At 36.7% G+C, this 26897-nt stretch overlaps 1 protein-coding gene across 1 annotated transcript in view; it reads left to right on the top strand.

Moving 5' to 3' along the window:
• Positions 1–13650, top strand: part of LOC129775303 (transmembrane protease serine 9-like) — a 32388-nt gene extending 18738 nt beyond the window's left edge. Inside the window, exons 9-12 of the mRNA XM_055779881.1 lie at positions 1000–1125; positions 1251–2135; positions 12674–12835; positions 12956–13650. Of these exons, the coding sequence (XP_055635856.1) occupies positions 1000–1125; positions 1251–2135; positions 12674–12835; positions 12956–13346 (1564 nt within the window). The 3' untranslated portion in view covers positions 13347–13650. The remainder of the gene's footprint in view (positions 1–999; positions 1126–1250; positions 2136–12673; positions 12836–12955) is intronic.
• The last annotated feature ends 13247 nt before the right edge of the window (positions 13651–26897 follow it).

Raw genomic sequence — 26897 nt, 5'->3', positions numbered from 1 at the left:
TCAGTATAATTTCACTGGGTTTTGCTTCCTTTACAGCGTCAACAATGCACAAACAACAGCATTGAACACAGCGAAAGTACAGCTGATAACAACTAAACAATGAACACTATTATGCACAAGCGAGGACGAGATTTTTTTTTTTTATTTAAATGCACTTATTTCAGCGGTACATAGCCAACATAACACAAACTTAAGTTGTAAAACAACGTTATGATGCACTATACACACAAGAAATACGAATTATAGTCAGAAATACACAAATAAATAACAATTAATACGCGGACAGTACAAAATGTGTGCCAACCAAGAAGCAACAGTGTTGCCAATGCCAATGCCAATGTCTTATAGAAGTTGGACAGAGTGTATATAATGAAATCATATATAATCGAGTCCGACCGGTTACTTCAGGAACCCGGTTTTCTAATTGTGGTTTCAGTTGAAAACCTGACTAACAAAATCAATTTTTTGTTTATTTTAGGCTCATTAGCGACTCTGTTACAGCCGAATTTTAATCGTTTACATGTTACATGGTTATCATATCTATAATTAGCACATTACACAGTTGCCATTTTTCGGCGTTACTCCAGAATTGGACTGTCCTTATACCCCAATTTGCGGACTATTGCTGTTTTTGCATGACAATAGTGTGAATACTAATTTTAATTAAAATTTCTGCATAAAAGATCATTTGCTCATCCATTTATAGTAGAGTTTTACCTTTTCTACCAATTAACCCCGTACTCCAAAGAATGTCAGGGTTTTCGTTATTCAGTTGTTTATAACATTAACGTTCAGTATATTTAAATTTATAAATGCAATGTTCGGAATTTGAGACAAAACGGTAAATCGGAACAAAAAATCAAATGTAAACCAATCTCGCTTGATTGGCTTGTAAACTCCTTCCCGCTGGCCAAACGTTTAACTCTTGACTTTCTTTCATCTTTTCCCGCCCTTGTGTGCATATCTGTCCCAAAATTTGTTCCCTCACAAAAAAAAAAGTGAAGTCGACGTTGTCAACTACAAGAACGACTGGAAACGCATCGATGAGATTATCTTCCATCCGGACTACGACAAAAAAACACTGTACAACGATCTGGCACTGATACGGCTGCAAACCGATAACAGGTGATTATCAGACGTGATTCGAAATTTGTTTATTCCTCAAGGGTTTTTTTTTGTGTATCCTGAATTTCGTTCTCCACCATTCTCTCTCGTTCCATGTCAACGATGCCAATTGAATCCGGCGCTAGGAATCGATACGACTGGAAAGCGGTATCTTGCATCGCCGGAAACGAAGATCAAAGGCAGTTTCTTTCGTTCGGGATTGGCCCGTACAACCTGAACGACGACGGTTCGATGGATAACAATGGTGACGGGACGGAGCGCTATCTGACGACCACTCTGCAGCTGATGGAGAGCGCGAATTGCACCCAGCACTATAAGACATACGGCATTTTGAAGGAAGGCCTCAACGAGACACAGTTTTGCGCCTGGTCCCGAGATTTTCTGGTGCCGGGAACATGCGAACCGTGGAACGGGAACGAGGTGCTGAATGAATTAAGAGCGGCCAGTGACACCAGTCCGTTCCCGGAGGATCTGATTGGGGTTGGTTCGTACGCACCGGACTGTGGGTTCGGACGGCCAATGGTTGCCACGAGGGTAATCGCTTTTCGCGAGTGGATGAACTCGGTTATCTACAAAACGATTAACGTCAATGCCGTCAGCCAGGTCCTGATGGAGAAGGAACTCGCGCTGGATTACATCTGCGAGGCCTCCGATCGGGAGGCTGGCGTTTGCGTGAATATTGACCACTGCAACCATCGGGCGCTGGTCGATGTAATAAAATTCTGCACCAACGAAACAGCGCCGATAGTTTGCTGTCCGGTTAATTCGTTCATCGCAACGGCCCATTTGTCGCTGCTGACCGAATGCGAAACCAATTATCTGCGCTACAGGAAGAAATACGTTGAGTTTGCCTCGCCCGAAGGACGGTTCGTCGATGAGGGCCAACATCCGCACTCGGTGATGATTGGGTGGAGGGTCAACAAGACGGCTACCAATTGGCACTGCACTGGAACGTTAATTAACAGGAACACCGTCCTGACGACGGCTGGATGCACAAACACGATAAAGAGGTAAGTTCAAACAAAAGCGGCTCGTGTAATGTTTGCAGGACCGTTTGTCTAAAAACGGGACTGCGGTTTGGTGCATTCACAGGAACTTTTAAGTGGCTGCGATAGTGCGCAGCATGATTTGACGATGAAATCGCCCGGTAACGTGAACTGGTGATTTGTTCTTGGCTGGAAAGCTTTCCTGCGCCAACGGGAAGGTACAACATTGTTCGTTGGATGCCAGAACCGTAAATTTAAACGTTTGATCCTTTACGTGAAGGGAGAAAACAAAAATGTCTCGAATTATCAAAGTGACTTCATGAGTGTTCAATGTGCGTTAACGGAGTCGGAATAACTCATCTTCAAATTTCATTTTCAGGGAAGTTTGCTTACATTCGATAATTGCTTAGTTGCTCGAATTACATTGTTAAAACTTGAACTCTCAGTATCTCTTTATATTCTAAAGTATTATTCACATATGGATTTTCATTATTATTTGGGCAATGTTAATTACGAAATGATTTGCATCACATGCACAAACTTTTCTTTTTCTTCTTTTTTGGCTTTGAGAAGGTTTAAACTTTTCAGTTCATTCGCCTCTAGAACGCACACACTTTGCGTTTTTTGTATGCTGTTAGTGTGCTTTTGACGAAGGATTACGTCGTTCGGGAACATATTGGGTACAAATTGAAAATCGAAAATCGAGCAAATCGTGAAAATTGTCCAATTTCAAACGCTCATCGTCTGTCATTTCATGATGGATTGATGACATTTTTTCGTCAATCGACCTCGGCACTCCATAACAATTTTTATATTGAAAAAAAAATACATGTCATGAAACTAACTATCGAACAATTGAAAAATCTCAACCCCTATCCTAACGGAAATATCGACTTCTAATTGGTCGAAATTGACGACACATGCGGCGGTTCCCTAACAGAAACATCAAAACCAAGATGCCTGGGGGAAATCGACATTACAAATACATGAAAGTAGGGGAAACTTTTGTTCCTACCGTAATGTGTTCCCTAACAGAGCCATCAAAACCAAGGTGCCCGAGGGAAATCGACATTTCAAATATATGCAAGTCGGGGGTATTTTGATATTGGAAGTAAGGTGAGTGATATGATTAATTCTAGCAAATAAAATTTAAATTTGGAACTTTAATGTTGGTTGCTTCGTGAAATTTCATATCAATGACCGATCGTGTATTGTGAAAAATTTAGCACAAGTGTAAGTGTAAAATTGTATATAGTAGCAGTTGTGGTAAAAATGACTTGATGTATGAAACGATTTATTTCAATTTTCATAAATAAAAACCAAGGTGTGTTCGTGCTCGAGAACGGGTCGTTTGGTTTAAGCTTTCTGTTTTGTTGTGTCCATTTTCACCCAAGGAAAGTTTATACGGCGAGAAAAATTAGAAAAGTGAAGAAGTATTAGAAAAAGTGATTTCCCATATACTCTACACATAGTATAAGGTGTTGTTAATCCAATTAAAATTCGCATTGGGTTGAATAAACTTTCAGAAAGTAAAAATTATAAAAGAAAATTACCTTTTCCATTTCAAATATGTTTCCTCTATATTAAAGAAACCTGTTTTTACTGATGAGAAAAAATGATAATTGTGTTCGGTATTGGTAATCATCTTATATTACATTGGTGAGTTTTTTTCTTTATTTCGTCCATACATATCACAGGAAGCATCTTATCTAGGATCACAGAGGCCGGTTTTTTCATATCTCGTTCCACTTCAGTATCTTTTATCTGATACGCACCACCCAACGACTGTTTACCGTCCTTCTGTCATCATCACTCGGTAAACATTGGTGGAGTGAACAAACAATACCCAACAACCAAACAAAACGGCCCTTTTCAGGGCCACCAAATCAAAGAGTTTAACGATGTAATTCATAAAACATATCCAAATTCAACAGATAGCCTAACGGAATCCTACGTCAACTATGCGGTCGTGTCTCGGACACAACCCTCCTGTGACTTTTTTTTTATTTTGAGATTCAGTACTACTCTAATTTGTATTCAAATGTCTTATACAAATAGACAAATAGACATTTAGGTATATATGATCTTTTAAAGAATTTTTAGAGTGTTTTTCGTGGTACAAAAAAAATTATTTATATTTTCAGACATTTCGAAATTTAGAAAAAAAAATTACTCAAGGTCTCAAGACCCACTTTTACACTAATTTTTATTTAAATGCGTTCGTATGTGTTGTTTTTTCCACATGTAGCGTAATTTTTTCTTGAATTTTTAAGAGGATTGCGTGAAAGTTTGTTTGGCATTTGGGCATTTTCAATTCATTTTGAATTTAGACACCCATTTATATTTATTTAAATTTTGTTTTTTTATGTCTAAATTTTGTCGTTTTATTTAGAGCATTACGCTGAGCAAAGACTTTTTTTTATATCCTGAAATATATGAGATTATCTTTACATTGGATTTAGATGGTTTACCAAATTCATAGGAGTCAGCAGTACGATAGAGCTCTGTGGGGAAAAAAATTACTATGAACACTTTAAAAAATCCAAATTATTATTATTTTATTCAATTTCAATCTCACTATTGAAAATCACGAATACAATATAATAATGGATTTCAAGAAAATAAAAAAAATAATGCAGACGATGAAGAAAATCATTGTTGTGTCCCGCAATGCTCTTAAAAATTCTGGGAAAAATTATGCCACATGTAGAAAAAAAGACACATACGAACGTGTTCAAATAAAAATTAGAGCTGAAGTGGGTCTCAAAGCTATTTTTTTTTTCAAAATTTCGAAATACCACAAAATATATAATTTGTGTTTTAATAGATTTTTTGATGAAAAAAATGTTTGAAGATATTTATCGATACACCTTAGTAAGATGTACTTTCAGTATTTTTTCTTATTTTTGTCTCAAAGCTATTGAGAATGGGTATGTTATATCTATGATAGAACCGCAAGGCTGACGTGGGACTACTTTAGCTTAGCAATCATTTCAATGAGCAGAAGATATGAGGGCATATCCTCCAATGCAATCTTGAATAACCGGGACAAAGCATTATGTTCGTACCCGTTCTTGTAATCCTTGTTAGGAAAACACTTTTCGGAGTGCAAAAAATGGGTGGGTTATATCTATAATATAACCGCAAGGTTGACGTGGGACTACCTAAGCTTAGCAATAATTTCAGTGAGCAGAAGATGTGAAGGCATATCCTTCAATGCAATCTTGAATAACCGAGCCAAAGTGTTATGTTCGTACCCGTTCTTGTAATCCGTGTTAGGCAAACACTTTTCGGAGTGCAAAAAACATGCGGATGCAGAAGTACCTCCGGCTTGCATGAATCAACAACTTCAACTTCTACTTTTTATACTATAGAGGATTTAAACCTGAAAGATCATTCGCCTCTAATGTCTGTACGATTTTCCCAGGTCCCTAAGTTTAGGAGACCGTGCTAAGGAAACATATTCTAGTTTGCACAAAGGCAAGCGAGTACAAAAGTACTCGCAGTTTGCATTTATTTGCAAAACCGATTTTCCCAGACATCTTGGTTTTGAAGTCTGTGTTAGGCAAACACATTCCAATCGGAACATAAATGCCCCCGACTTGTATGATTTTGCAATGTCAAATTCCTCAGACACCTTGGTTCTAATGTCTGTGTTGGAGAAACACATTTCAGCCGAAACAAAAATACCCCCGAGCTGCATGTATTTGCAATACCAATTTCCCTACGCTCCATAGATTAGAAGTCTGTGTTAGGGAAACACATATCAGTCGGAACAAAAATACCCCCGATTTTCATGTATTTGCAACGCCGACTTCTCCAAGGCTGCTTGGTTTAGATGGCTGTGTTAGGGAAACCGTAAATCGGGCCAATCAAAACGAGTCAGTTAGGGCGTTTGGAGAACGCTTAACATTTTACAGTTTTTCAATTGTTTATCTAATGAAAATTAAGATTTTATTAATTGCGATAGAAGCGTAGAAATATTCCCTATCAATTGATGCAAACATCTTTCCGATCCAGTAAGAAATGTTCGAGTTATAAACATTCGGAATCTTTTATTTTTTCGTGCATGTTTTGTGTTTAGGTTTTCATTTTACCCCCCCCCCCCCATATACTCCGGTTAGACGTAGTCCCACGTCGAAAAAACATGCGGGTGCAGAAGTACCTCCGACTTGCATGCTTGCTTTTTATTTTATAGAGGATTTAAACCTGAAAGTTCATTCGCCTCTAGTGTCTGCACGATTTTCCCAGGTTCCTAAGTTTAGAAGCCCGTATTAAGGAAACACATTCTAGTTTGCACAAAGGCAAGCGAATATACAAAAGTACTTGCAGTTTGCATTTATTTGCAAAGTCGATTTCCTCAGACATCTTGGTTTTGAAATCTGTGTTGGGGAAACACATTTCAGTCGAAACAAAAATACCCCCGACCTGCATGTATTTGCAATGCCAATTTCCCTACGCTCCATGGATTTGAAGTCTGTGTTAGGAAAACACATTTCCGTCGGAACAAAAATATCCCTGACTTGCATGTATTTGCAATGCCGATTTCTCCAAGGCTGCTTGGTTTTGATGGCTGTGTTAGGGAAACCGTAAATCGGGCCAATTAAAACGAGGCAGTTAGGGTGTTTAGATAACGCTTGACATTTTACAGTTTTTCAATTGTTTATCTAATGGAAAATAACATTTTCTTAATTGCGATAGAAGCGTAGAAATATTCCCTATCAATTGATGCGAAAATCTTTCCGATTCTGTAAGAAATGTTCGAGTTATAAGCATTCGGAATCTTTAATTTTTTCCTGCAGGTTCTGTGTTAAGGTTTTCATTTTATCCCACATATACTCCGGTTAGACGTAGTCCCACGTCAAAAAAAAATTGCCACGCAACCCTAGAAAAAAACTTATTAAAAAATCAAATCTGAAATTTTCTCGAAGCTTTTGAGAATGGCGTGAAAAAAAACGAAAAAGTACGTTTTTCACTATAGATCCTATGCTAAACCACATAGGGGTTCAATAAAACCGCCAAAATTTCTTATTTGATATCCTATACAATATTTGCCATACAGCTGATGATTTGGTTTGGGGGCACTTTTTACTTCCTTATCCGGCCGGCCCTTTTATTTGATGGTCCAAAAAAAAAGACCTGTGCTAAATAATATTTTTCATGGCATATTTTACGCGCAAATCAACATTTCGCAGGAAATCCCTTATGACAAATCGAGATGGCCATTTTCGTTTGGCACCCTGAACCATACGTTTCACCTTGTAATTTGTAATTTTGTGTTTTCCAGGGTCAGAAAATCAAAACTTTGAGCGCTTAAAGGCACCTCTATATCATGCCCAATTGATCTCAAATTTTTCAGGGGTCATTTTTTGGACCAATAAACAAAATGTACATGGTCGGTTCTTTAAATTCGATGATGATTTTTTTTCTATGCATATATTGCCACTCTAATATATATTAGTGCACTATGCAATATACTTTATCATTTGTCCGCTGCAACACATAAAAAAAACATTTTTGAGAAAATTGAGCGTTAAGTGTTATTTTCGAAATAAAATAAAAATAAAACATTTTTTTTAGCAGTGCATGTTTTCCCCGCATAGTCCCAATAATAACCTAAAACATTGCGGAAGACACCAAGTCAAATGAAATAACCATTTCTGAGTTTCTCAAAAGTAAGGTTAGAGTCAAAATGGCAAACCGATAATGGAAATTGTTCTTTACGGTCGGAAAGAACGCGTCTGCGAAATTTGAGCCAAATCAAAATAAAATCGACCTTCGAATTCCAGAAATACCTCGTTTTTTGGATGAATTTTCATTGGTCAAACGGAATAAAATCGACCCATCTCGACCTAATCTCTTAAGGGGGTAGAGCCACGAGCTTCGAACTTTTTTTTCGAGCTAGGGTAAGTGACCCATTTATGGAGGAGATATGTCACCAACTTGCAGAGATTTGCGAATAAATACTCTATTTTAGTTTCAAAGTATACAAAAGTATATTTTTTCTAGCAGTTTGAACTCTGTTCTTGAAGATTCTCACAGATATTTTGATGATTAATTGACTAAATTGTATGAAAAACTTGTTTGAAAATGCCGCTTCAATGTACCCATTATAGTAATAGTGTTCCCGGAGTTTCATAATAAGTGTACCTATTATGGTAATAGTCGGTGTCACATGGAACAAGTTTTAATAGGATTCAAATAATACTTCAATAATAATTTTTAAATAAAACTCTGCTTCTATATCTTGTTCCTAGTATGCAATACTATGTCGTTAATTCTATACTCCACAAAAAATATGGGAACGGAGCGCGAAGTAAAAATTTGTAAGTGATTCTAGAAACGCTGTAACTTTGTGAAAAACCAACGCATGGAGATGGGTTATGCATAAATTTGAAGCCTCATTTAAAGCTTAAAGTTTTGAGATGTAATACTTGAATGTTTCTATCTTTTTGTGTGTAGGTGTAGTGGATAACAACACTGGAAAAAAAATCGATTTTGTAGATTAACACAGTGTTTTTTTGACCAAGTCAATAGTAAATGCAATTAACCTTATCAATCAGCATTCATTTGATTCCAAGAACTCTCCTGTAGGTTATTTTACTACAGGAAATAGCTTTGATAGAATGAAAAATTTTCCTTTTTCTAATGAATACTTTTTCAATAATACGATTATTCCCAAATCAGTATGCAGTTTTGAAAACTCCATAAATTCTGTATAAGGCTAACTATTTATTATTCATTATTCGGCAATTTTTGCTGATTTTATCTTTGATCAATTCTCTTAATTAACTTTCTCTTACGATAACCATGGCTTTCCAGATAAATTTTGTGCCACATAATTTCAATAAGCAAAGAACAACATCAGAACATCATTTGTATTCAAAATTTAAAAAAAACTAAAAACTTCCAGGATGATAATTTGAGAGAGGGTACACTTAATTTACTCCAAATCAAAAAAGAATTAACAAGCATTACATGCTCCAGTGATGATTTATCTTCTGTTAATGATAATTTTTTTTTTCTAATATCCGGTATCCGGCCGGATACCAAATATTGACCGGATAGGCAGGGAACCGAAAATCCGTTTCATCTCTAGATTAGACTGTTGATAGCGCTTCCCGGTTGTAAAAAAAACTGCCTGCTCCTCATTGCTAGGTCTCTCTGCTAGCTGACAAGAGAATCACAAAGGCGTGAGGGTTGTGATGCAGTTTACGCTTCTCTTCAATAACTGAACAAAGGGTGTTCACCCATTCACCTAACATTCAATTTTCAACAGAGTGGTTCAAACAAATATGTTTCTGTCGGACACGAATAGTGCTATTTCAAAACACTATTGAGCGTTCAAAAGCGCCATATAATATGCAATCGCAAAGCGTGAAAACGTAGTTACAACCATAATAGCATAAAAACCATAGCATAACAACGTACATCCATAATAGGAACATAACAGCTCTGCTTTTCAGCTTTGCAGCGATTTCGTACAACCATAATAGGAACAAGACAGCTTTCGGTATTGCTTTAATTGGCACGTAGATGTGAAGTTGTACCAATTATGGTTATACAAAAATACATGTTCATTTCGATAAAATCGTATAAATTGGTCGAATCACAACATCAAGAAGGTTGTAATGTATGCGTCAAAACTGTGTTTGCATCAAAACAGTCACTGCACAGCATAAAAATCTCATTATTTTGATCGCATATTCCTTAGCAAAATGCAAAGAAGCAAGCAAACTAAATTTTCCAACGGAAGAACAATGTTTCGCATGGAATCAAGTACCAGAATCGACAAAGAAGGGATTTCTGATGCTTAAAACTCGTATTAGAGCCTATAAAAATAAGATATGCTTTCTAAACTAACAATAAACTCACTCGTATTACCATAATTGGTAGAGGAGATGTGTCTAAAACGCGCCTACCGGGCAATTTGACCCGCCTGATTTTCTCGTAAACCAGCAAGAATAGAAATGCAATGGATACAGGCAATCGTGCTATTTAGTCAATGATAGAATCCCACCATGCAAGTTTTACATTTGTAACATGCTTCTGAAAAATAAGAAAAATAATTTGCTTTGGAAGCGATTTTCGCTGTAATTTTCTACATCATTTCTATAAGGATTTTGTTGCTTGAACCCGATTTAGAGGCGATAACTGTGGGCCATAAGTATTGAGTCGATTCCCCAGTGAATATCTCAAATGAAGAAAATGGTAAGAAAGGATTTATTTCCTTCTCAATTTGATATTTTCCGCATCAACTTACCATCGGGCAGTATGGCATTCCCTCGATCGGAACAATATGTTGGCTTTCGGCCGGATAACATTCTCACGAGAGAAATAGCTTGGATGTGAGGGATGCCAGATGATTTTTTCAAATATCTTTGCATGGCACGAATAAATGTTTTCAAATGTAATCATAATGAACAAAAATGAGCAAACCATCACGATATTCCTAAATCATGTTCGATGAATCACACAAACAATAGTTTTCACATACTTTGAAATGACATCAGTATGTTTTCACAAAATTAAATGTCTTCAAAACGAACATTTGGCATCTATATTATGTGCTCAGAGAATGCAGGAAAACAAGAGCGCGGACTGAAGAATTAATACATGAATACTGGGAGAACACGCTCACCGGAGAAACGGTGTCTTCTCTTCGCTAGTGGGCATGAAGGGAATAGATTGATGGAATCTCTCATTCATACAAGCTGTTTCTCTGAGCTTTATAGTCTCTGAGAGAAATAACTCATGGGCATATTATACTTCTGCTGGGCCATTTAACACCGTATGATTGGAAATTTAGAATTTGGGGGCCTTACAAAATAAAATTCGTAGCGCTTTTGTTATTCAGTATCTAAAATACAGAACGACTACAGATGACTGAGGGTTAACTAATCTACGTACTGACGTTGTTGTTATCTCAAATTTTAAGAGCACGGTCAAGATAAATCCATTCTCGCTTAGGGGGTGCGTATTACACATTTCTCCTATACTATTGCTCTGATAGGTACTTCTACCCTACTTTGTTTCGAGCTTTCAAGCTTTTTGTTTATCTATCTTTAAAGAATAAAACAAAAATTGAACGGGGAATAAATATCCATAATTAGAATGATGAAGTGAGGAGGTTAAAAAAAAGTTGTGCTATGGCGTACACGATCCCAGTCCTTCTGGTTATCTGAAACAAAAAAAACAACAGATTTTGAGTCAGTAAAGATGCCGCTATCGCATGAACCTCGGAGAAGTCAAAGCGTGTTTGTTGGCAAAATGGCGGCCGTTTGGCGAAAAAAATGCTTTTTATAACGTTTTTTTTTCTACATTTTCCTATTTAAAAAAAATAGTAAACTAAAATTATATTATTTTCATTGGTTCATGCGATAGAGAGATGTATACAGATTATATTCATATAAATTTGACAAAAAACGGTTCAATAGAACTTGAGATATCGTGTACGCCAGTTTGAAAAAACCTGTTTCGAGAAAAACGCGTTTGAAGTTTTCGTTAAGGTCGTACTAGCTTTGATACCGCATCACTAAAATGACTATAACTCGGTAAATGATGAGATTTCCTAAAAATCCTTTCCAGGTTATATGCAGAAATATGAAGAAAAAAAAATTGATGATTTTCAATTTTTTAGGACAGAATAATGCCTTAAGCGATTGGTGACTAGGACGAGAAATGGGTCACATACGACAATATTGTGCAAAAACGATCGTAGTCAAAGCGTGGTGAAACAGCTCAAACGGTGGCCAAACCAGGACTAATGGCCAGGAAGGTTCTACTGTGTATTTTATGGGACTTGAAAGGAATCTTTTATTATAAGTTGCTTTCGTATGGTCAAACACTAAATTCAGATACTGTCAACAACTGGGGCATTTGAAGGTTAATCAGGAACGACAATTCAAGGTCACTTGCGTCTGAAGTGACTCGTCGAAAACTCCGGGAGCTTCGTTGGGGCGTTACAAGAGTTCTTCATCAATGAGGACCAAGACTTCTATGAGAGAGGCATTATTACATTTAAAAATGCAACAGATTTTACAACAAAACGATATGTGGCCCCAACCGGACAATCCGAAACACCTTAAATGAAGTTTTGAATTTTGCGCAAAAGCAATGGGTTTCTTCTTCCCCAACCTAATTAATACAAACAAATATGAATAGGAATGTATTTCTCAAAATCTTCGAAAATTTTCCAACAATGGATGAGAACAGCGTGAAATAGATATGCAAGTTCTTATTTTCATAAATATGTTTAATGGAAAGCAATTTTCATGTTCAGAATCAGATATAGAAAACAAATTGAGGTAATCTCCTTTTACAGAGGCGGCAACCGACTCTCATTTGTCTATAATTAGAGTGAAACCAGACCTGTCCCAATCATCGTGTTTTCTCTTCGGTGACGCCTTCACGGTGCAATCACAAAGCTAACGATATTTTTGCTTTGATGGCTTAATCGAGAACCCACTCGTACTTGCTTAATTTCGAATCACACCTTGAGCCTTCAGACGTATTCATTTGTTCGTTTTCCCCCTTCTCCCATCCCCATCGGAAATAAATAGGCGCAGCCCGGATGTAATCAGCATAGGCGAAGCCGACGTCAGCAAAGTCAACGATGGCGAGGCGCAAATTATCCCCGTGGTGGATACCATTCGCTACCCGAGCTATAATCCCAAAACGCACGAGTTCGACATTGCCATCCTCAAGCTCGAATCGGAAGTGGTGTAAGTTTTGCACGCGATTGGAATATTTGCGTTTTGTTTTGTTCCACTTCATTGATATAGTCACTATGTTTTTTATGGCGGCGCAAATTAATGAACGCATTTTTCATCTTTTTCGGACAGTATCAACGAGAACGCAGTTCCGGCCTGTTTGTGGCGTGATTTGAACCGCACGCCTTACTACACCCAACAAGTGCAGTTCGACAAACAGTTGCTTACCGCACGGGACAAGAACCTGGTGCACAACCGGGACTGCAAACAGTTCACCTCCCACACCGAGCTCAACAATGACCAAATGTGCTGGCAGGAGTTCAAACTGCGCCAAGATGGTACCGACGCGGAAAACTGCGGCCACCGGGGCGATCCGTTTGTCTCGTTCCAGCGCACCAACAACATCTACTTGCCCTATCTGGTGGGTCTGTACAGCTTCAGCGACAGCCGATGTGCTTCCGGTGAGCCGGTCGTGGCCACCCGGATCTCTTCCTACATCAACTGGATTAGCTTGTATCTGTAGAGCGTGGCACGACCATTCCAGCTACATACTATTTCGCCTCAATCAATCCCCCGCATCGGACGACGTGATCAATGCGATTGTGGTTAGGAATAAAGAATCGATTTACAATTCTAGAGTGGCCGCTCTCTTTTTCCGGTTCGTATTCGCTGTTTGCTTTGAGGTTCCCTGGCGTCGAAAACGATAGACATCAGTTGCATTTGAGCGCGGACAGTGTATAGCATTGTTGCAACTATTTGCTCGACGAGTTTTTATAGAATAGACATATGTATATTTTAGAATAAACCATCACAATAAAATAGATCAGAGTGAGTGTTGTCCGAAAGCCTTTAGCTATTTCTTGTACAAGTTTCAATATGATAAACTTTTTTGAATCCTCAATGTTTTTTTTTTTTGCAAATCCTCAAACGATATTCATTTTAATCGTAACTTCATTACGCTGAGATGTAAAAGCTAGATCAGGGGTTCTCAAAGTGGTCGATATCGACCCCTTGGGGTCAATATTGGTTTTTTAGGGGTCGACATGAACGAAAATTGATTTTGGGGGTCGACGAGGTCTACAAATTGACCCCCATTAATTAACACAACGTGATCCAACTTGATTTCTAGTAGAAAGTATTGTTGTTGTTCTTTTCAAAAACTCAACAAATAGATTTTTGACGTGGGACTACGTCTAACCGGAGTATAGGGGGGGTAAAATGAGAACAGAACATGCAGGGGAAAAAATGAAAGATTCCAATTGCTTATAAATCGAACTGGATCGGAAAGATATTTGCAACAATTGATAGGAAATATGTCTACGCTTCTGTCGTAATTAATAAAATGTTATTTTTCATTAGATAATTTGAATAAAAATGTTAGATGTTATCTAAACGCCCTAACTGCCTCGTTTTGATTGGCCCGATTTACGGTTTCCCCAACACAGCCATCAAAACCAAACAGCCTCGAGGGCTCCGGAATACGAAAAGAAAAGTATAGTTTTGGGTGCCAATAAAAATAGTTATCTCGATTTTTTATTCGGAACTTGCTACGAAATGTTGATTTGCACGATAATGTACCCTATGCAAAATATTAGCTCATTCGGACTACCTTCACTCGGGCCACAGACGTTAAAATTTGAGTTTTTTGTAAAAATCTGGACGTTTCATATAATTTTAAGACATTTTGCATAAAAAAAAAAATTCGAAAACTCTGATTTTCCCCCCTTGGATGATTTTTATATTTTCAAAAAACTTAAACTATGACCGCTTTGCGCCACTCTCCCTTAAATCCGGTTGAGCTAATATTTTGCATATTATTGTGTTTTTTTGAGGTGGTGAACATTTTTTATGAGGTTACTTTTTTTAATCCGAGATGACCATTTTCATTGGCACCCTAATGTACATATATGTTAACACTAACTGACCCGGCAAACTTCGTCCCGCCCAAAATTTGTTTTTTGTTATCAATACCTTCAAACATTCATGTTTTCTTACTATGAGCAAGTTCATGAGTCCAATCGCAGAACTGTTCATTGATTGATCTTCCATTCGACTTCCATTCTAGTATTTCTAACAAAACTCATCATTATATTAGGCTGTCAAAAAAGTCCTGCGGTATTTCCGCGAGGTGTCGTTGTAAGCGCGTAGTTCTAGTTGTATTCATTGTATCGAGTCATACTATAGCTTGTTGGAAAGGTATTTTTGCGCGCTATAATATAGTCCTTGACAGTGTTTTGTTTGGTTAAGTCGTTCGTGAATTATAGTGTCGCAAATATGGAGCAAAATAAAGAGAAAATCCGACATATTTTACAATACTACTATGACAAAGGCAAAAATGCATCTCAAGCTGCCAATAAAATTTATGCAGTTTATGGACCCGATACAGTTTCCATTTCCACCGCACAACGATGGTTTCAACGTTTTCGTTCTGGTGTAGAGGTCGTCGAAGATGCGCCACGCTCCGGAAGGCCTGGCGTCGAAAATTGCGACAAAATCGCTGAATTAGCCGAGAAAGACCGGCATAGTAGCAGCCGTAGCATCGGCCACGGCATCCGCCGTATAGTCCGGACCTTGCACCAAGTGACTACCACCTGTTTTTGTCCATGGCGAACGAGCTAGGTAGTCAGAAGTTAGCCACAAAAGAGGCCTGTGAAAATTGGCTATCCGAGTTTTTTACCAATAAGGAAGCGAGCTTCTATAACAGGGGTATTATGAAGTTGGCATCTCGTTGGGAACAAGTCATCGAACAAAACGGCGCATATTTGACTTAAAACAGATGATTGTAACTAATTTTACGAACAAATGAAAATTTAAAAAAAAATATCGCAGGACTTTTTTGACAGCCTAATAATATCAGATTATTTCAGACACAATTCTCGTTCAAGATTTTTCAACCACTTGCAAATAACATGTTTCTCCGTTACATGGAATAAATGTATGATACAGAAAACATGATAGAATTAAGACAGACCTCTCCCCTCTTCTCCTCTTAGTGAGGGGGAGGAGTGTCTATTCACCACAGAAACGTTTCGTGTCCCCCAAAATCATCACATTCCAACTTTGGCTCCATTTGCTTGATTAGTTTTCGAGTTTACAGAAATTTGTTTTTCTTTAGTATGGCAGCTCCTCCTTAGAGAGGGAGGCGGAGTGTCTTACCACAGTTAAAACATTTATTGCACCCTAAAACCCCCATATACTTAATTTGGTTTCGCTTGCTTGATTAATTCTCGAGTCATGCAGAAATTTGTGTTTCATTTGTATGGCAGCCCCCCTAAGAGGGGATGGAGGAGTATCTCACCACCATAGAATCATTTATTGCACCCTGAAACCACTATATGCCAAATTTCGTTTCATTTACTTGATTAGTTACAAAAATTTGTGTTCCATTTTCAAACTATCACGAGAACCTTCTCCGGCCCCAAAAAAGCCTTACATACCAATTTTCATGTTGATCGGTTCAGTAGTTTCCGAATCCATAAGAATCAGACAGACAGACAGACAGAAATCCATTTTTACGAAAAAAAAAACAATTTTGTCAAAAATCGCCACTCCGGGCCTTACGGAATACGAAACGAAAAGTATGCTTTCGGATGCCAATAAAAATAGTTATCTCGATTTTTCATTCGGAACTTGCAATGAAATGTTGATTTGCACGATAATATACCCTATGCAAAATATTAACTCATTCGGACTTCATTTACTCGTGTCACAGACGTTAAAATTTGAGTTTTTTGTAAACCGAAAAATTACCGAAAAAAACTCTGATTTCCTTTACTCCCCCTCTTGTGATTTTTCGATTTTCAAAAAACTCAAACTTTGATCGCTTTGCGCCACTCTCCCTTAAGTCTGATTGAGCTGATATTTTGCATATGGTGTTTTTTCTAGGTGGTGAACCTTTTTTATATGGGGTAACTTTTTTAAATTCGAGATGACCCTTTTCATTGGCACCCTAATGTACATATATGTTAACATTCCCTTCGCTGTGTAACAAAGCTTGCTTGTAAATGGTGTGTCACATCAAATTGCATCACGGAAAAAACGCTGTAGAAATTTAATTTTTAGGAATTATATCTTCAGCTTTCGCTTATAATCAGATAAGAGTGTATAGATCACGTTGACCATGCTTCACTGTCAATTTTTCGTAAATTTGGAAAAATGTCGTCGAACGAAAAAGAGCGTCGTGAATTAATCCTGCGCACTCATTTCGAGAATCCGGAGTTGTCACATCGGGACATCGGTAAGATGCTGGGAATCGTCCAATCCACGGTCAGCAGAGTTCTAAAACGATACTTCGAGAACCTAACCATCGACCGGAAGGTGAAGAACGGCAAAAATGGATGCTCCGTCAGTGAAAAAGATCACAAGCGCGTAGTTAAGCCGTGATTCGACAGGTTCGGTCCGGGATGTCGCCAATAAGCTGAATTTGTCAAGTTAATTCGTCCAGCGGACCAAGCAGCGGGAGGGTCTGCGTACATACAAGGTTCAGAAGGCTCCTAACCGCGACGAAAGGCAAAACATGGTGGGGAAGACGCGAGCCCGGAAGCTGTACACCGAAATGCTGACGAAGCCGTATTGCCTGGTAATGGACGACGAAACCTACGTCAAAGCGGACTTTCGTCAGCTGCCGGGCCTGTTGTTCTTCTCCGCAGAGGACAAATTCAGCGTTCGTCTCCTAAAGAGGGATGGTGTAGCATGATTTCAAATCCGATTCCTAATCCATTTCAAAACCCATTCTAAATCCCATACCAAATTCTATTGTCAACACATTCCCATAAGCAGTTAATTGTTTTCTAACAACTGACTCATGCGCGAGCACTTCAATGTTTACGATTCCCACAAGCATAACTGCATAACTTCGTTAATTACTTTTCTCCCACAAATATCCATCACCCATAAAAACTGGCCACATGCGCTAGCGGTATGAATGCATTCTTACATCATAACGCGCGCAGTTGACGGCGACAAACTTAAAACCAAAACAGACCTAGTTCTGTTCCGATGAAAAATGCGACAGTTTACAAAGTCGTAACACTTTACGATTTCCCATGAAATCGATATGCACTATGCGATATGTGCGCTTACGCGCAGTAAGCATTTTTTATTCATGACCCCAATCACATCGAATACTGCATTCGATTGATTGGCTAGTTCTCTATGTCTTGGCTCCTCCCAACAAATTAAAGAACTCTACACAATTGTTTGGAAGTTAGCTTAAGACTTTTGTAATTAGTTGTAAGTTAGTTCTGTAGTTACACTCCAAGCGATAGGTCGCATGGAGTTTGGATGCGAATAAAGTTAATACGTAAATGGTAGCAAACGTATTTCATATGAGATAGTGAAACAACGACCCTTGTATGTAAAATGGCGACCGTGTTTTTGTTAAACTGCAATCTTCGGATAGACTGTGTTTTTTTAAACTGCAATCTGTCTTTTTGGAACTGCATAGACCGTGTTTTTGTTAAACTGCAATCTTCGGATAGACTGTGTTTTTTTAAACTGCAATCTGTCTTTTTGGAACTGCATAGACCGTGTTTTTGTTAAACTGCGATCTTCGGATAGACTGTGTCTTTTTAAAACTGCATGGACCGTGTTGTTGCTAAACTACAATCTTCGTATGGACAGTGTAATTATGCTAGCTTGATAAGGAAATTGCACCTAGAGAAGTGAATTTCGTCCAGTGCCTAGTGGACCAACATAAACTACTACACACCGAAGTTATTGTGTTAAGAATAAATCTTTTTGAAGCTTATTGTGCGTGAATGACTTTTATTGACCCTTATCTGTAGCAAAAATGAACATGAAGTGTGAAGAAAAGTGTGAAGGAAATTAATCGAAAGTAAAACCATATATGTGACTGCAAATTACAAAGGTGAACAGAAAGACAGTTACCAAATGAAAATACAAAGAGGAGAGACCACTGTGGGAAGCCGGCGCGTTCCGACAGGCGGGATTATAGACGAATAGCGGAAGCGGTAGAAAATTTGTTTTGCCAGACTAATGGGCACAGGAAACCAGAAGAAGAGCAGCACCACCGATACGACTAGGAGGAAATGGACAGCCAAGCAACAACAAAACATGAGTATCAAAATATAAATATATATATCAAGTTCTAAAGAAAAGCATCAAATTGTAATCACATATGTAATGCAAAATTTAAATGAAGAACTGAAAAGTTTTCTATTAACAAACAAATAACTTATTTTTCCCTATAAAACGCACATGTGTGATGTAGAGATGGGGCTATTTAGCTCAAAAACAATTGAAAATAAAGGCGATCCACAAGTGACGATTTTAAATCATGTGGAGCATCATACTTTGATGCACGAAAAACAAGAACTAATATTAGTAATCATTATGATTATCACAACAGTAGCTACAATAATTAAATTATTAAAAGCATATAAAGAATGTGCTCGTAAAGAGGCCATGAAAGCAGCTCAATCTGCACAAGCTATGGCAACAAGTGTCTGAAAATTGTAACACAAATCGAATAAATAACGAAGTAGATGAAATATACATCGGAAATTGGAATATTATTACAGAATTTCAGATCTTAATTTTATACTAAAATAAAATATATACACCATGAATAAAGACGAATTCGAAGACTTCTTAAAGTTATTAGATGATGTCTTTAAGGGCAAAGGCGAAGGACCTTTTGCACCAGATAGCGTGGTATTCGGCAATAATAATAATAAACCAAAATCTTGGGAAGAGATATTGGACAGAATTATAGAATTACCCGGAGATGATCCAATAACGTGGATGAAAATTCCCGGACTAAAGAAACGTCGTAAACAAAGATTAGCGAGTAAAAACTATAGTTAAACATTTTTTTTTTGATGAATAAATAATATGAAATTTTTCCTTATTTCAACAAATTTTTTTTTTACTTTATCTCTTCAATTCGAAAGGATAAATCCTAAACAATCATGAAAATTAAATGGAACAGCTCAGAGAAATTGAAAGTTATTTGAAACGAGAATATCAGAATCTAAATAAAAACAAAAATAGACCTCGAACATTACATAACATTGAAACTAAAAGGCAACAGTTACATGAGAACATAGCCAAATACAGAACAATATTGAAATCTTATGAATATCGACTTACAGCCTCCGTTTGGAATGAAGAAGTGGAAACATACGGAGCTTTGAAATTATTGTATCAGAAAGCTGTAAAGATTATAGACGAAACTGAAATCATCCAGCGGGAATACGATAGTGAACCGGAGACACTTGGTAGGTACAGTGGTCTCCTACACCCAATCGCTGACGATTCCCTATTGAAAGTAAAAAGCGAAATTAACCTGGTTAAAAGAAAGATCAAATTCAAAATACTAATAAAAATTTTAATTTGGTACTATAAATCACGCAACTTAACTAAAATGGCGTTGAGTATTAAGACAGCTGCTGAATTAGCAACCTTAATACCCTTTTATGATGGAAACCCAGGAGGAGTAAATTCTTTTCTAGATGCGGTAAATCTAACCAAAACGATAGTGCCAGAAGAAAATAAAGCTGCAGCTATCACAATTATTTTGACAAAATTAAGTGGAAAGGCAAGAAATTTATTTCCTGTTACCCCAACTGATTATGACGAACTTACGCAAAAAATTAAAACAAATTGCGAAGAGAAAGGTAATTCTGATTTAGCATTAGCTAGTCTTAAAAACCTGAAATTGAAATCTTCAAATGACGTTGAGAATTTTACAAAACAACTCGATTCTTTAACAGAAAAACTGAAAGATACCTATATGAGAGAGCAAATTCCTGATAATGTAGCAAGGAAAATGTCTCAAAAAGTAGCGATTCAGACGCTCATTAAAGAAACATCAAACAAGGAAACTAAAATTATGTTAAAAATTGGAAAATTTGATAATCTCCAAGAAGCAATTAATGTTGTGGTAGAAAATGAAAAAACTGAAACATACGCAGTAGTATTACAATCATCTTATACCAATCAAACACATAATAACAGATACGTAAATCGCAATTTCACCTATAGAAATCCTATGGGGAATGAACGATTTACGCCAAGAATCTTTTCTCAAGGTAGATGTCAATCTAGATATCTCATGAATAATAATAGAAATTTCAACCAAAATTGGCAACGATATCCCATCAAAAGAAATACTAGCCAAAATTTTCAACAATATAATAATCCAAGAAATTTTAACAATAACAACAATAGAATCCCAAACACAAGTTTTAACAGAAATTACATACCTACGCGAATGTATTTCGCAACCCATCAGAATACAACTCAACCAAATAGACAAATAGGTAATAATCAATATTATCCTCAAATGGAGTTAGAAAACTCTAGCCAAGCTTTGGTAGCAGTTAGTAGCAATACTGCAAATAACTCAACTAATCAACTACCACAAGAAAGATCCTATATTACCGACCATTTTTTAGCCAACCAGTAACAATTGATAACAGACTAACTGGCTAACTGGACAATTGTTACGGACAGGCATACCGATTTTGACATTAAATTTAAATGCATCAAATTTTATTCAAGTCAAAGTGCACATGACTGGAAATAAAATATGCAACCTGATCATCGACACCGGTGCAGATATTTCGTTGTTTAAAGCACGAAATATTCTCCCAAATCAACATGTAAATACTAATAATAAGATTAAATTAACTGGAATTACGGAAAATAGTGTAGAAACACTAGGATTAACAAATACACCTCTATGTTTTAATAATACTTTAACTTTAAATCATGATTTCCATCTTGTTACCACTGACTTACCAATACAAGCAGATGGTATACTAGGAAGAGATTTCCTAATAAATTACAAATGTATAATAGATTATGAACATTGGCTACTTACATTCAATATAGCCAATATACAAATTTCAATACCAATAGAAGATAATTTAAACGAAGGCTTCATTCTACCGAGTCGTAGTGAAGTAATTAGAAGGGTACCATACTTAAACATTAGAGAGGATATGGTAGTCCATTCAGAAGAAATTTACCCAGGAGTTTTCTGTGGTAATACCATTATTTCACCATTAAAGCCTTATGTAAAATTTGTAAATACTACGAATAATCCTTTGTACATACATTATTCCAAATTTAAGCCTACCTTAAGTATTCGAAGTGATTACACTATACTTAATGTAAATAATAAAAAAATTAATAATAAGAGGTCTGAAGAAATTTTCAAGAGCATAAACACGGAAAAAATTCCTACATATGCTAAAGATAAATTTAAAACATTAATTAATGGTTATCAAGATATATTTTGTCTTCAGGAGGAAGACATTACACAGAATAATTTCTATTCACAGAATATTGTGCTCAGTGATGAAGTTCCTGTATATATTCCTAATTACAAGACAATTCATGCACAGCAAACCGAAATAAATAATCAAGTAAATAAAATGTTAGAGAGTAATATAGTGGAACCTTCAGTTTCACCATATAATTCCACCAATTCTTCTAGTACCAAAAAAATCCCAGAATAATGACAAAAAATGGCGTTTAGTTGTTGATTTTAGACAACTAAATAAAAAAATTTTAGCCGACAAATTTCCTTTACCAAGAATTGACGATATTTTAGATCAACTTGGAAGAGCAAAATATTTTTCAACATTAGATCTCATGTCAGGTTTTCATCAAATACCTTTGGACAATGAATCTAGAAAATTTACAGCATTTTCAACACAAAACGGACATTATCAATACACTAGATTACCATTCGGATTAAACATAAGCCCAAATAGTTTCCAACGCATGATGACTATCGCAATGGCAGGTTTAACACCAGAATTAGCATTTATTTACATAGACGATATTATAGTCGTAGGATGTTCAGTAGACCATCACATTTCAAATTTAAAGCAAGTTTTTGAACGATTAAGATTTTATAATTTAAAGCTAAATGCACAGAAATGCAAATTCTTTAGCACAGAAGTTACCTTCCTAGGTCATAAAATAACAGAATATGGCATGTTACCGGATGATACTAAATTTTCAGCTATTCAAAATTATCCAATTCCCAAAAATGCAGACGAAGTTAGAAGATTCGTTGCATTCTGTAATTATTATCGAAAATTTGTACCAAATTTTGCATTGATTGCAAATCCTCTTAACCAACTTCTAAAAAAGGATTTCAAAATTTATTTGGACAGATAATTGCCAAAATGCATTTAACATATTACGAAATTCGTTAATGTCACCAAGATTACTACAATATCCAGATTTTACGAAACAATTTATATTAACAACAGATGCTTCAGATATAGGTTGTGGAGCTGTATTGTCTCAACAATCACAACATGGAAATTTACCAATAGCTTTCGCAAGCAAACCTTTTACACCTGGTGAAAAGAATAAACCAGTGATTTTAAAAGAATTAACAGCCATACATTGGGCTATAAATTATTTCAAACCTTACCTATACGGTAGAAAATTTTTAGTGCGAACAGATCATAGACCATTGGTTTATCTGTTCGGAATGAAAAATCCAACGTCAAAATTAAACAGAATGCGTCTTGATTTAGAAGAATATGATTTTTCAATTGAATTTATATCAGGAAAATCTAACGTAGGAGCCGATGCTTTGTCAAGAATAATAACAACCTCTGACGAACTAAGAGAAATTCGCGTTAGGAGATTCGCAAGCAGAAACTATCCAAGTTTGCCAAAATGTTCATGGTGTGGCAAGCGATCTGCTCTTGCGGAAAGCGGAGCGCCCCCTTCGTGATGACCGGCACGGTAAACGGGCAGGTTTACCTTAAGGAGTGCCTACAGAAGCGCTTACTACCACTATTGAAGCAGCACGAGGGTCCGACCATCTTCTGGCCGGATCTCGCTTCGTGCCACTATTCAAAGGACGTGTTGGAGTGGTACGAAGCCAACGGGGTCACCTTCGTGCCAAAAGAAATGAACCCGCCCAACGCGCCGGAGCTTCGCCCAATAGAGAAATATTGGGCGATTATGAAGCAGGCCCTCCGGAAGAACCCAAAAGTTGTCAAATCGGAGGCGGACTTCAAGAGAAAATGGATTTCTGTCCAAAAAAAACTACAACCTGACGTTGTACAGAACCTTATGGACGGGGTAAAGAGGAAGGTGCGAGCATACGGGCTTGAGCTCGATGTATGAATAAAAAGAAATTGCCAAAAGTTGTTTAATAGTTTTTACTTTACTGTCTAAAATTTTCAAAAGGATCGGCGAATTTCTACAGCGTTTTTTCCGTGATGCAATTTGATGTGACACACCCTTTAGGCTACAAGTTAGTGCAACTTGCTACCCCTCTAACCTCGAGTAAACCGCGAGTAATCCATCGAATCCTACTAAACATAGATTAAGGTTGAAATTTTGTACAAACAAATCTTGAATTAGCAGCTCCGCAAAGTTTATGCGATTGAGCCTTACAAATAAATGAATTGAAAAAAAAATTGGTGCAACACCAGTCAGCCCAAACTCGCGATAAACAAAATGCGAGTTGTCACAATATCAAACGATCGATCAACATAAACATTCTCACATCAATGATCATGCCACCCAGTTCGTTCCAGAAAAATATGCTGAATTAGGAGAAGATAAAATATTGTAAATAATCCTGAGCCGAGAAAGGCAGATTCAATATAAAAGACAGGCATAATCATTGTGAAGTCAGTTTGTTTTCACAAATGAATAAAGTGGCAGCCTCACTCCAGAAGTATTTTTTTTTCAATTAGATTAAGTCCGAAAGTTATTAACTTACATTTGATTGCTTCAAAGTTCGTCTTGTTGTATTCCGGTACTTCTTCATACTCTCAGCAAATTGAACAATTGTCTGTTATGTATAAAGATTGGAGTTATGGGCTCATTCACACGAAAGCCGGCAGTGATGTTAGTAAATAAAAGGTCTAGATAAATGTCCTGGAAAAAAGGTAATTTCCATAACTATTTCGCAAATAGTGACGTCAGTCGTTGTGTTTGCCTTTGATTGCCCCCCGCATCCATGTAAAAATGCTATTTTCAGGAAGCAATTTATCAATTAAAAACGTACATTTGGGTAGAGCTCCCGCTGAATATGAGGCTAATGTGATAGCGTGGAGTGAATATTTGTTAAATCACGTCGAAAAAGACGGATAGAAGTGATATTTCCATGTGCCATTTTCACTCCTCCACGTTCATTAAAAACGAACGAAGTTTCATTATTTTACCGTTATGGAGTTGATGTTTCGAAGGCTCCCAGTGTCGGTGTGTATGTTGCGAGATGATCATCTCCAATTAATCAAAATTTCACCGAAAATGTTACTGCTTTCGAGAACTAAGCATACGACTGCTCTCTGGACCTTTTTACCACAAGAATAATCGAAATAAGCCACGATATAATTGTCATCGGTTAAAAAACAACCAGTTGAATGATTTCATGATAATTTTGGCTCAAATTATAATGCAACCGTGAGTACTTTCAACATTGTTTTGTTTCTTCCATGTACATTCCATATTGAATGCAAATAATTACGACACGATATTTTGCTTGCCAACTCCAACTCTAACTACTGCTCCACCTCTATATGTACCTCATTGGGCCTAGATAATAATTTTGGGAATTTTTTACATGATTTATTTGGTTAAGAGATGTGCAATTTCGTGAAATATAAAATGAAGAGATTCATTTTTCCCGACGACTGAAGGAGAAAGCATTCATTATCGTTATCGGAAATGAAGTCTACTTTATTTTGGTTGAAGCTGACATAGAAATACAATTTCAGTTCTGGTTCTAATTTTTTTGTTATCGAATTTTGCCGTCTGAAAGAATAATTCGTACAGATTTTTTTGTGCATATTCAGGTGGAAAATACACAGAAGCAAATACGAGTACTTCACAACTATGGATAATTTTGCCCACGTTCAGATTCTTTCTGGTTTTCGGTTATAAGTTCTTCAGAAGTGGAATTTGCACTAATGGCAATCAAAACCCCTCCTCCAGACTTCTTCTGAGACAACGATAAGTTGTGGTCGTGCCGGAATACGATAAAATTATTTCCAAAAAATTCTTCGCATTCTTACGCTTCTTCGTCTCAGATAGTTTCAGTTGCAAGAATAACATTTAAAGAAGCGGATAAAAGATTTCGATGAATTCCTTTCATTTTTCCTTGACATTTCAAGCGATTGTGGTTTTGACAATATAGAGCAATTCCAAGCAGAATTGTCAGGCCGCAGGCCCGACTATCTCAGAATTTGTTGAAACTTGGTACATATCATGGAAACTACGTAAAATTACAATTTTCATTATAATATGACCAATTTAAATTACGACTTATTCATGAAAAGGGTCTATTCAAAGTCATTGATCTTTCTTTCAAAAAATCGTAACTTAAAATTCATATGTCTGATTAAAATGTAATGTTTGATGAAGTTCTTTTAGGAAAACTTTTAGGAAAAATAACTGTTCGTGTAAATCAATGGAAACACACGGTTCTTTCGATAGCGAAGATTATATTTAAATCAGCTTCAAGCTATAAATATTCCTAATTAATTTTACACAAATCATGTTTGGCGATGATACCTACATTACAGTGTGCCTGTATGATTTACGCAATAGACACCGACAGCGATATCCCTAGACGTAGCGCTGTTTCGCTGGGTAGTTATAGGAATATAATTTACTTCAAGCTCAAATTCATACATTATAAATTCAATTCCTAACCTGTATTGTCAATCACTTCTATTCACGTAGAATATAAAGTGTTTTGACCTTTCAACTGTAGAATGCTGGAATTTTAATATTCACTCAGTTAATCCTAATATGTCTAATTTGTAGCAATATTTTTACTAGTGAATTTATTATATTAAAGATCAAAAGGTAGTTCCACGAGTTTTTATGAAGCACGCTCTTTAATCCTATGAATTGGCAGAATGCCTTCTATTGTTCATATGCTTTGACGTTGTCTGCCAAGATATGTCGTTGGGTCTCCATAGTGTGATTAGATGATGTGCGTTTGGTTGCAGATAGGGTCGCCAGTGATTGTGCCTCTGCAGCAACAATAACATTTAAAATACACTGTTGAAAAGTCTTACTCATAAATTGAATTTGATTAAAAAAATATATATAC

Source organism: Toxorhynchites rutilus, chromosome 3, assembly GCF_029784135.1.
Source record: "Toxorhynchites rutilus septentrionalis strain SRP chromosome 3, ASM2978413v1, whole genome shotgun sequence".
Classification (NCBI taxonomy): Eukaryota; Metazoa; Arthropoda; class Insecta; order Diptera; family Culicidae; genus Toxorhynchites; species Toxorhynchites rutilus.
Note: the sequence above shows the minus strand (reverse complement) of the source record. Positions and strands in the feature narration are given on the sequence as shown.